General features: G+C 45.9%; 1 protein-coding gene across 1 annotated transcript in view; it reads left to right on the plus strand.

Moving 5' to 3' along the window:
* tnfaip3 (tumor necrosis factor, alpha-induced protein 3) overlaps nt 1-12,380 on the plus strand; it is a 19,410-nt gene extending 7,030 nt beyond the window's left edge. The window contains exons 3-9 of the mRNA XM_079511649.1: nt 3,760-3,950; nt 4,938-5,079; nt 5,819-5,989; nt 6,179-6,359; nt 6,853-7,853; nt 7,982-8,196; nt 9,566-12,380. Coding sequence (XP_079367775.1) covers nt 3,760-3,950; nt 4,938-5,079; nt 5,819-5,989; nt 6,179-6,359; nt 6,853-7,853; nt 7,982-8,196; nt 9,566-10,012 — 2,348 coding nt within the window. The 3' untranslated portion in view covers nt 10,013-12,380. The remainder of the gene's footprint in view (nt 1-3,759; nt 3,951-4,937; nt 5,080-5,818; nt 5,990-6,178; nt 6,360-6,852; nt 7,854-7,981; nt 8,197-9,565) is intronic.
* Nucleotides 12,381-12,700: the final 320 nt, after the last annotated feature.

Here is a 12,700-nt window from a genome sequence, read left to right on the forward strand (position 1 = left end):
TATTGTATACATATGATTCTAATTGTATAGCAGCCTCATACTAACCTACATTTTTATATTTGCCATATGTAGGCAACATAAGTAAGTAAAACATGAATTTCTGCTGAATACAGCGCTCATTGGCACACATTTAATTCCTCCCACAACCCACCTTTAAGTGGAAGCCAAGACTTTGAAGAACAAGGGCTCTGACCCCCTTACCATGAAAGCCCAAACTGCTTCCAGCTGTCCCCCCTCAAAGATGGATCCGGAATAAATGAACGTCCTCTTCTCACTGAAACAGCGCATTGTTGAAACTGTCAGCATCTCGTGTCCTGAATGTTTAGGGCACATCCGTGGGTTTTTCCCAAGTAGCATCCCATGTCTGTCATGTGTCCCCAACAAGCAGGAATTGTTCAGTTAAAATGTATTGCCTCTACACAGTAAGAGAGAAGACATGTGCACATGCTCATACAACACCATAATCTTCTTCCTGATGAATGCATGCAGAGGACATGACACTTGATTAGTTGAGGTTATCAGATCCTTTAACAAGGAAAGTATACGGTACAGATGGCACATCATGTGCTTTTTTTAAACCTGTACTTAAGTAGCACATACTGTACATTAGATTGATAAACCTCTGAATAAACCATACCTCCCTGTGGAAGCTTTTGTAAGTGAATTAAAATGCAAAACCTTTCCTGTCTAGGTAGACAGGAAGAAACATGAAGGAGTAGTCATGTCACTCACAAACACTTGACTGGTGACAAATCTTACTGTTTGTTTGTGTATTTATTTGCCAGTTGCCAAGTTTCCCCTCGCATCACATACAGTATACTTACATTTATAGAAGCAACAGCTCCTCATATTTCAGTTGTAAGATTCTGTCTCATGCCAGTCTCACTACTCATTGTGGCAGCGGTGGCCGAACGGATAGCGGCACGGTCTTGATACCGGAAGGTTGCCAGTTCGAATCAGCCGTCCGACACGTTAAAATTACCACCGCTGAAGTGCCCTTGAACAAGGCATTGAACCACTACGATGAAATGTGTTCTATGAGCAGGGCCTGGCTGGAAACAAGTTCTTGAGCTTAGCCCAGATACCCTGGGTAAATATAGTAATCATTTCATTTTCATTTCATTTCATCAATAGGTCAAGCCCTAGAGAGACTCATTGGCAAGGATAAAAGGCCAAACACAGGTCTGTCTTTGAGACAGCACACAGACTTAAGAGAGACAGGGGACAACTGGAGTCGTATCATTCAAACCCATTGCATCGAATGTACTACCTGGTGACGAGTAGATGTGGGATTGAGTATGGTCTCCTACTGGCACACCAGCAGGAAGTTTACCAGATAGCCAGAGAGAGGAAGTGTCTATATTTAGACTGTTGGTTCCCGCAGACCAGCTTTCAAGTCTACTTGACAGTTAGCTCAGTTTGGATCCAAAGGCCTGGGGAGCAGGATGGGTTTTAGGATAGGCGTGTGTGTGTGTGTGTGTGTGTGTGTGTGTGTGTGTGTGTGTGTGTGTGTGTGTGTGTGTGTGTGTGTGTGTGTGTGTGTGTGTGTGTGTGTGTGTGTGTGTGTGTGTGTGTGTGTGTGTGTGTGTGTGTGTGTGTGTGTGTGTGTGTGTGTGTGTGTGTTTGTTAAGGGTGATGCAACAGCGCCCAAATGGAACAAGATCTGGCTAGTCTTAAGACACCGAGATGGATGTTTGTTCTTTTTGTACAGTGGAAGGTTCCTTTAAATGGCAGAAAGCAGTCATACTGTATCTCACACCAAAGATAATGTTAGGTAGAGAGGAAGAGAAAAAAAGGCAGAACAATAGGGCTTTTCACATTTTACTGACACCAGGATTAACTGAACCTTCAGAGCTGTAGTCTAACTTTGCACGTAGTGCCATGAGCCAAATATAAGTTCTGGTGCATAATAAAGAAAACTCTATAGCCCAAGCTGTTGGTTATTTTTCTAACTCAATAGTTTAAAGAGCTATCTGCATATTTAGCTTTTAGCCTAAATCTTAGACTTGGCCTCAGGATAATACAAAACCTAGGAGACAGTACTCATTAAACCCATTAAGCACTAACATAAATTGCTGGGAAGACAGACAGGGGAATGCACAAAGCAAACTCGATTCATAATATCGACATCGACAGGTGTGTGTACCTTCCAGGTGTGTGCCATGTGCATATTGGCAAGTCTAGCTTTGTACTGTTGCTACAGAGATAGATAAGACCAACAATTAATTTAAGAAGTTCCTCTCGTGCTTGTTGTACACTGGTTTGCTGTCGATGTGCGTACATGTGTGTCTGAGCACGTATAGCCTGTGTGTGTTTGCATTTAAATCTGCTTTCCCCGCAGTCATTAATCAAAGCTTCCATTGGCTGTTGATGGCGCTTGTCAACATTCCATCCTGTCCAAGTCCCGCCCCTTGTGGAAAGTCCGGGGCCAGCAGAGTGGCATTGATGAGTTGGGATCATAAGGAATGGAACACACACACACACACACACACACACACACACACACACACACACACACACACACACACACACACACACACACACACACACACACACACACACACACACACACACACACACACACACACACGCATGCATGCATACACACGCACATAAACATGTGCACACCTCGCACAAAAGGCAGAACCTAGTGCTGGGAAATTCCTATGTGTTTTAGTGCGGCGGCTGGGTATTTTGGAGCAACACACACACACACACACACACACACACACACACACACACACACACACACACACACACACACACACACACACACACACACACACACACACACACACACACACACACACACACACACACAGTCACACACACACAAACTCTCCTGTTTCACAATAACAAAAAAGCCCAGCACTGCAATAGGAGACTAAATCAAATTCTGAGCTTTTCAGTTGCCGTGCAGACAGCCGCTCATCTCTGTGCACTATAATTCAGTAAATTCTCAACACACACACACACACACACACACACACACACGCGCACACACACACACACACACACACACACACACACACACACACACACACACACACACATTTCACACTGCAGCTTAAATATCTCAACGAGCTTGCAATAATACAATCAAATGTATAAAAAGCTTTTTCTTTTCACAGTTTCACACAGAATGAGACCACTCAATTTTAAGTTGCTCAGGCTAGATTCAGAAATAAAGTGGAGCATTGTTTGCTTTTTCAGCTAGATTGCGAGCAGTCTTCCTCAGGCCAGGGAGCAGAAATCAGCCTGTGTAGTGTATTGCCTGCATTGTGTGTGGTTTCCGTAGCGTGCGTCGCGTTGGAGATGCGAGTGTCATAGATATTAGTGCAGATACTAGATAGCATATCTGACAACCGGCCGAACAGCCTGGAAACCCCCGTGCTCTAGTTACACCTTTGTGTGTGTACATGTGTGCGCATGCGTGTATTTGCATTTGTGTGTGTTCCCGTTTGTGTGTGTGTGTGTGTGCGTGCTTGCGTGTGTGCATGCGTGCGTGCGTGCGTGCGTGCGTGCGTGCGTGCGTGCGTGTACGTGTGTACGGCATGCATGTCTCGGTACGGTCTGAGTCGTCTTGGTTAGGTGCTGGTTGAGCACACCAATATTTGTGCTTTTGACCAAGGTACGAAAGACTACAGCTGTTTGTGATAAATGAAAATCTTCACTTTTAGCATATTGAGTATAACGTGATACAGCTTTGTGTCATTCATTCAATCATTCAATAACGTGTCTGTGTGTGTCTGTCAACAGGTGATGGGAACTGCTTGCTCCATGCAGCCTCCCAGTACATGCTGGGGGTCCAGGATACAGACCTGGTTCTGAGAAAGACCCTCCATGGGGTTTTGAAAGAGACAGACACAGGCAGCGTCAGAGCCCGGTTCCAGGCAGAGCTGCTCCAGTCTCAGGAGTTCACACAGACCGGACTTCGCTACACCACCATGGTACGCAGAGTTGATTCTATTCTCAAGTGTTTGATTCCAGCCGGGGACGCGCCGGTGGGTGTTGGGGGGGGGCATACCCTAGGTGGGGTTGGCGAAAGGGCCTTTCTGTGTGGGGTTTGCATGTTCTCCCCGTGTCCCCTAGGGCAGAGGTTCCCAACCACCGGTCCGTGGGACATATGCCACTGGTACACTGGTTCCCGTCGTATTTTCAAATCGAAAATACGACGGGAACCGTCCAAAGTGAAGCGAATGAAGCAACTGGAAACAAAATAGCTTCAGGTTTCAACGCACCTTTAGGAAAAAAATAATTTCTCTAAAATATACATTCTATAAGCTCATAGCAGATATACAAGCTTGCCTCATACTGTAGCGCTTCACTTCATGCCATGCTATAAACTTGTATATCTGCTATTTTTGAATAGCCAAAGTGTAAAATAATCATTAAGGTAGGCCTAGTTAGAATCTAAAATGACACTTTCCCGGTTGTAATGGGTTAAGACCTTTACAGTAGGTAAAATGGTATATTTTTCCAATCATTCTAGGTCTGGGCTAGTAGGTTTGCTGAAGTTTTCTTCTGCAACCTAGAGCCATCTTCTGCTTTTTCTGTGTATTGTACATCCCCCATATAGTTGGTTTTGGGGATATTTTAAGGAACAATAGTCTAAAGACAGTGAGGTCGTTTATCATCTTTTCGACCATATAACATATGTTTTATGTGGTATGTTTTATTTATTTGTTAAATTATTTTATGTACTTTTATTATTGCTTACATTTAATATATATATATATAATGTGCCAAGTAAATGCAATTTTGCATGTTTATGGTCCAACTGTGTGTGTGTGTGTGTGTGTGTGTGTGTGTGTGTGTGTGTGTGTGTGTGTGTGTGTGTATGACTGCGTGTGTGACTGTGTGTGTGTGTGTGTGTGTGTGTGTGTGTGTGTGTGTGTGTGTGTGTGTGTGTGTGTGTTGTCTGGCACAACACTCAGAACTGGGAGGAGGAGTGGGAGAAGATAGTGAAGATGGCGTCTCCCATCTCCAGTAGCAACGGGCTACAGTTTGACTCTCTGGAAGACATCCACATTTTCATCCTCTCCAACATCCTCCGCAGACCCATCATTGTTATTGCCGGTACAGTTAACCCTCCCGCCTAGTCGTCAAACACTCATAAGCTGCATTGAACACAGGTTTTTTAATACATAATTCATACCATGTCGTATCACTGTCTCACTCGCCGAAAACATTACGAGAAGAATTGCCAAGTGCAGCCATCTCCATTTCGCATGTGAAGTTGAGATCTGATTATTACGGGATGTATTTTAATGTTGGCTGTAAAAAGTATTCCGGCTAAATAATATCTCGTTACAATAAGATGCATGTTCATGCCAGGTGTGAGGAAGGGCAGAGAAGACCAGCCCCATGCTTTGTGCTGTGTTATCGTTGAATTAGTCATTGTATTGTATTTCACAGCATCCCCTCAAATCTGTTTTGGTTGGCACTTGTTTGGCTCTGTGAACTATAGATGGGTTCAAAAGATGAAAAAAATCCCCCTTAAGCTAGATGAGATTGTTCTGCAATGATACAACATGCTATAAAATGACCAGAAATATGAGAAATCAATAGGTCTCAAATGGGTAGCCTGACATTTAAACATTTCTCTTTTATTTTTCATACAACAGCCACTTTTCTCATTGAATTTGGAACCGTTTTTCACCTGTGAAAGTGTCTTGGCAAGGAGAAATAAATAAGATTAAATTAAACTTCAATGCAAATGTCAATGTGGCCATTTATATTTTAGGCTGATGTCTTAGTTTTTACGTTTGAGTCACCTTTCGCTCACAGTCTGTGTCTGTGTCTGTATCTCTAACAGACCAGGTGTTGAGGAGTATGAAGTCTGGTTCCTCCTTCTCTCCTCTGAATGTTGGTGGGATTTACCTGCCCCTCCACTGGCCGCCCGCAGAGTGCTACAAATACCCCATAGTGCTGGGCTACGACTCGCAGCACTTTGCTCCGCTCATCACCATTAAAGACAGTGGACCAGGTAGGAAACAACATCAGTATAGCTGTGTGCGAGAGAGTTGCACCATGACAGACAAATGAACAAAGTTCTGCAGCCCTCGAATGAAGACATATAATATAGTGGAAACAGATACCATAGTATTTTAGAACTCTGGAAAACATTTGAGGTGTTTCTTTGTTTTTTCATGTTAAATGTGTGCATTGTTCCCAGAGATCCGTGCAGTGCCGTTGATTAACCCTGGTCGGGGGGGCTTTGAGGAGCTGAAGGTCCATTTTCTGATGGAGAAGGAGCAGCAGCAGAAAGACAGGCTGCTCAAAGATTACCTGCAGCTGATAGAAATTCCCGTCATAGGTCTGGGCTATGACGCCACGCGCATCATCAATGCTGCACGGTACGCCCCTGACCCTGAGTGAAGGAATGATGTAAGAGTGGCCAATTACACACTGTGTCTCAGTAATGAAGGGAACAAAAAACGTTATTCCCTGTACTTTTCAAGTGGTTTATGCAGGGACATGAATCTCAATCAGTGACATAATAGCGAAATAATAATGTTATGACCTAAACTGTTATAATAATGATAGACTTTATTTATATAGCACCTTTTATGACATGAATGCAGCAATAAAGAAAAGCAAAAACATAAACATCATTAAAACAATAGTAAAAAGAAAAGAGATTAAAAATCAACAAAAAGCAAGAGTGAAGAAATAGGTCTTGAGCTGTGCTTTAAAGCTGTCTCTGCCTGTCTAAGGTGTAATGGGAGTATACTCCAAGCCATCAGCCAGACCGTCAGACTAGTAAGAAATTGATAACAGTTGAAATAATAAGGGACGTTGGAATTGTTCTGAGTTCTAGATATTTTAAATTGTCTCTCTATCCACCAGACTGGACGAGGGCAACCTCCCCGAGGACATGAACCTGATGGAGGACTACCTGCAGCTGGTCAACCATGAGTACCAGCGCTGGCAGGAGGACAAGGAGCAGGCGTGGGCCGCCCAGCCCCAGCGGCCGCCACCCTTCTCCGTCTCCCAGCTCTCCCTCATCGAGATCCGCTGTGCCACACCGCGCTGCACCTTCTACGTCTCCGTGGACACGCAGCCCCACTGCCATGAGTGCTTCGACAAGAGATATCCCACGCCCGCCGGCGGGCCCCGGATAGAGGGGGTGGTGCAGGCAAAAGGAGGTGTAGTGCAGGGCGGGGTACGTGTGATGGGTACATCCGAGACGGAAGTGAGCTCCCGAGGAGGCCGGAGCAGCAGCCCCCAGTCTTCCTCCGGGGGCGGGGCGGTGTTGTCGAGTCCCCGCTCTGCCCCGCCGACGGCCCCCAGCCTAAGCCTGTACAGCGAAACCCACGCCATGAAGTGCAAGACGGCTGGCTGCCTCTTTACCCTGAGCGTGGAGCACGACGGACTTTGCGAGCGATGCTTCAATTCCAGGCAGGCCCACGGACCCCCCGGGACTGGGCCGGCCGCTGCAGGACTCCCGGGCCCTAACGGGGCACCCGTGGCGGTGGCCCCCCACCCTGGCCAGGGCCCAGGCTTGACCCAGTGGGGAGGGCGCGAGGCAGAGACAGAGCGTTGCAGCATGTGTAGGCAGGAGGCATTTAGGATATTCAATGGCCTGTGCCCTCCCTGCATGCAGAGACAGCAAGCACCAGAGAGGGGTGAGCCGCAGCAGAGTAACACAAGGACTGAGGCCTCATCCTCGGCTTGGAACCAGACTAGAGACTCAGAGCGGCCAGTCCTTACCGTAACCCCCGGACATACTTCGGCCTGGCATGCTCCACTGGCACGGCCCTGTAAAAGGTCTGGCTGCCAGTTCTTTGGGACGCCAGAGAAGTTGGGATTCTGCACTATCTGCTACGTAGACTATCAAACCAACCACCGTAAGTCTTGGAACAAAAACCTTTCCCGTTAAGTAACTTTTTAAATCTCAGATACTTAGAAACCGCCACGCTGCACTCCTTCCTGTGGCCTTTCTCTTTGACATTATGAATGTTGGTTTCCCTTCCAGACCTGACCCCAGCCCAGCCCACCCCAGCCCCAGTCCAGAGCCGGCATGCCTCAGAGGCAGGGTTTCAGAACGCCATGAGGTGTAAGGGCTCCGGCTGCGGGGCCGTTGGCAAGGCCATGCTGGAAGGCTACTGCAACAAGTGCTACGTGAAAGAGCAAAGCACACGGCTAAACCAGGCGGCACATCGCACGCCTCACTCCCCTCCTCCGGTTATGGTAGGTCTGCCATTCCTTCTTACCCCCTATGCCCTCCTCTCCTCTCCTTTTGTCATCTTTTTGTTTGACATTTTTAAGTGACCAAGAAGTCCCGAAGGGACTTTAGTCACTTATTGTTTTTGTGTGTTTTTTTCTTCTCCTCCTCCTCCCGCCAAAAATAGCAGTTCTGGCTGAACCGTGTCGGTTTTCGCGAAACGTGGCAACATGGTAGAGGGCCATGCCAAACGGTGACTATGCGAAGCCCATGCCGGTTGGCCAAAGGGTGGTGCTATAGCACTCAAATGAAAACGCAAACTTTGAACGTGCATAGCTCATGAACCGTTTGACCGTTGGCAATGAAACATTGATACACATATGTGTCTCCTCATGCCGAACAACTTTCGTGCTCTGACTTTTGACCTCTGACCTTTAGTACACCCGCCATTTTGAATTATATGAAAAACAGTTAAAATCTATCTCCCAGGATTTTTGATCAAAACTTCTACATGTGAACTATGGACCTATACGGACAAAATAATCGTAGTAAATATTTTTAAGTGAAAATTTTTAGTTTTTATGAGCCAATAAAAAATTCTGTTTTGTGAAAATTCTTCTTCTGCCCCTAATACATACATGCAGCGTCATATGCTAATGTCACTTTACAGTATAGTAGAGGGTCATGCCAAATAGCACTGAAAGCAGTCTTACTATTGTCTGTATAGGTCCAAAGTATAGCAATTTTTTGAAAATGAAACCTTTGAACAGGCATAACTTCATGGCACTTGTTTCCAACTTTCCACATGTTCCTTGACTCATGGGGAACACATCTGTCACTTTGACAAGTAAGCTCTGCCCTCCGATTTTGAGCAGTTTGAAAAATGCTTATATCTGATTTTCTGCCTGGATTTTTGAGAGATTTGCGTGAAAAGTCCTACACACAATCTATGGAACATTATCTGAAATCCCGGTTGAAGAGAAGTTTGTATGTGAAAACATGAACATCGAACACACTGTAGTAATGGACAATGATCCCAGAAACCAGGACACACGTAATTGTTATCAAAAACAATGAAGTAAAAGATTGTCTCCGTGTAGCTCAGTCAGTAGAGCTCTTGCCCTTGGACCACAAGGTTGTGTGTTCAAATCCGGGTACTGACAACTCAGCCCATGATTCTTATTTGTGCATATTATTCTTATTGCGTATTGTCTTCGTTCTTGGTCCCGCCTTATCGCTTATATTTCTTTCTTTCTTTCTTTCTTTCCTGCAACTACATTTTATCTCCCCGAAAGGACCTACAACAGGTCCTTCTGTAAGCTAACTCATTTCCTGGATCCAGTAAAGTTCAGGTTGTCTAACCACCCCCTCTTTCTCTCTCTCTCTCTGTCTCAGCGGGACAGAGCGGCCAAGCCCAGATTGTCCCAGCAGTCCCAGCAGACCCAGCAGACCCTACATTCCCAACAGACCCAACAGACCCAACAGACCCAACAGACCCAACAGTCCCAACAGACCCAACAGACCCAACAGACCCAACAGACCCAACAGTCCCAACAGACCCAACAGACTCAACAGTCCCAACAGACCCAACAGTCCCAACAGTCCCAGACCCAGTGTCGGCGGAGTGGCTGCAGCAATGTGTCGCCGGGCTGCACGGACCTGTGCCCGGAGTGTCACACGCGAGGCCAGGGCAGGGAGCTGCAGGGGGGCAGACGGGCGCAGGCGCCCAAGGAGAAGGCAAGGCAGCGGTGCCGGACGCAGGGCTGCGACCACTACGCCAACCAAGACAAACAGGGCTATTGCAACGAGTGCGACCACTTCAAGCAGATCTACCGCGGGTGACACGCGGCCCACCGCGCCACGCGCGCCACTCAGACAACCATGACAATGTTGCATCGCTAGCACGCTAAGCGCGGATGCTCCTGCACCCTGCCCCCCCCATGCGCCGGGCGCCCCCACCCCCATGCCAGTCAATGCACCTCTGATTACTGACTTACTAACTAGCTAGTGACTAACTAGTAACCTTATGGCCTGAAAATGTAATCTCCTCCATGTAGAATGTGAAGACGCTGTGTGTGTACATGGGGAGAATGTGTGTGTGTGTGTGTGTGTGTGTGTGTGTGTGTGTGTGTGTGTGTGTGTGTGTGTGTGTGTGTGTGTGTGCGTGCACGCGTGTGTGCGTGTGCATTTGCAGTAGACTTGGCCTCCAGAATACCTCTTTGTGCAATTATCATCATCTGACCTGCGGTGTACAGTCACAGGGTGAGAGGTTTGGCTACGTGACAAAGCAACTGACTTAACTCTTGTGTACAGTATGTATTTAGAGGTACGTAGCGGACCGTGCCGGACAAAATGATTGTATGTTGACATGAAAAGCATCTGACATTGCTTTCTAGACCACAGCCAAGGATTCTATACCCCCTTTCTATCTGTCTGTCTGTCTGTCTGCCTACCTACTGTATCTATCCAATAGTCTGCCTGTCTAGCATTCAGTCTGTAGCGTGAGGGACACAGAAGATGAATCTGGCCAGGCCAAGCCAAAACTATACTAAGCACAGTGACAAAACCTGGACGACATGATTTTAACTTTAAACTGTAATGTCTGCCTGCCCCTGGGCTGATAAAAAGATGGCATGCCCTACAGTTGCATCCAAGAAGTTAGATACCTGAATCAGGCATTATTAATCTGTCCCAGAGAATTGTTTTGAAAGTATTTCAGATGATGTTTACAACCATTAGGCTTTAGTGCACTAAATTCAAACAATCAATTCAGTTGACTATTTAAAAACAATAGTACAAGTAAATGGTAATTAAGTCTGGGTTCTATTTAATTGTCTTATTAAATTAATCAGGTAATTTTGTGAGTCTTTGGTCGACTGAGTCATGAAGGACCACGATTCAACATTTTCCAGTTCAATTCCGAAACTAATTTTTATCCCAAATGCTTAAAAGAAAAATCTAAACAGAGGCAATATGGAAAGTGCAAAGAGACTGTGGTGTCTAGAATCAGCGTCAAACAGACAGGGCAGACTGCTGCTAGTTCTGGTGCTACTGTACATATACATGTACAGAAATACAAGCCTCTTCATTATTGTAGCCAACGCAGTGGCGGTGTGAGCAAAGACATGGCAGAGAATACAGTGGAAATATAGGACTTGTTATTTTTCTTTATCCTCCAAGGGTCCCTCGCTTCCTCTTTCTTTCTCCCAACTCTCCCAGAATCAGATATGTTGCCTTGGTTGTTGTTTTCCTGTTCACTTAACTGTTGACCACTGATCACCTACAGACACATACATTTACACTTGCATAGTGCATACACACACCAACGCACACGCGGGGGCACACACACACACACACACACACACACACGATATGAGCAACCTTGCCGCCATGCACACGCATGCACGCACATACATGGACACACCTCTGTACGATTGTAAACGCCCCACCCCAGCCCAACTGCAGCCGTGTGATTAGAAGGTAAACAAATAAGCGAGGAACGCACCCTTTCCTTCAGCTATGTCCCTCTGAACGTGCCAATGCCACCATTTTCAAACGCTCAGACAGCAATCCCTGTTGCCTGCTCTGGCTGACCTATGTCTTATCTGAATGTGTTTTTGTGCTGCTGCTGCTTCTTACAGCACAGTCTCGAGGCTGATCCTCCATCAGCTTTGCCTTCAAGTAGTGTTTGAAATCCTATGGAATCCCCCCCCCCCCCCCTTCCCCCTCCCGGGGGGTTTCTCTTTATACAAAATGCTTTCTGAATACGGGACAGCATTGTAGGACCTTCGAACCCCGATGCCTCATCTCTAGTACACACACAGTAAAGTCCTCAGTGTTCATTTAACTCTGAGAGTTTACAAATGTAACCGCATTGTACACTGTCAAGAGTTACACATGAATACTGAGGATTTTGCTGTGCACATGCACACAGAGCACATGCACACGTCACGTGTCTGAAATGTGCCAAACTGACATTCCTGGTTTTTGTTGTTTTTTTCTGTTTTTGTTTCAGATTTTAATATATTTGAATATGTTTTGTTTTTTTTCCCTGCCAAAAACAACTGATATGTGCCATCATCTACCAAACGGTTGTCACCACCTTAAGAAATGGTCAGCCTGTACCATTCTAGAGAACTATTAACTGCTGTGTAGATAGACATGGAGCCATAGATATACTATAGCCTGATTTATATTTGGGTGCGTGCCTAAAATATAGCTACAGTTGGAGGCCATCCTTTTCTTTTTGCTGAGGTTTGCGTGATCTGCGCAAAAGGACAGTTAACCCATTTTGGGCGGGAACCCCTTTTGGTGTTTTAAACATTATGTTATAATTTAGCTATTGAAAAATAGCAGATCTACAAGCTCATAGCGCGCCACCGAGTGGCGCGCTATGAGCTTGTAGATCTGCTATTTTTTTTGAAAAATCGTGAAAATATTTATTTCAGAAAACAGAGGATTTTGAGGTCAGGCCTAAATGGGTCAAATGATAAGGGACAATATCGGTGGCACCCAACTGTAGCTTATACA

The sequence above is a fragment of the Electrona antarctica genome (assembly GCF_951216825.1).
Source record: "Electrona antarctica genome assembly, chromosome: 10".
NCBI lineage: Eukaryota > Metazoa > Chordata > Actinopteri > Myctophiformes > Myctophidae > Electrona > Electrona antarctica.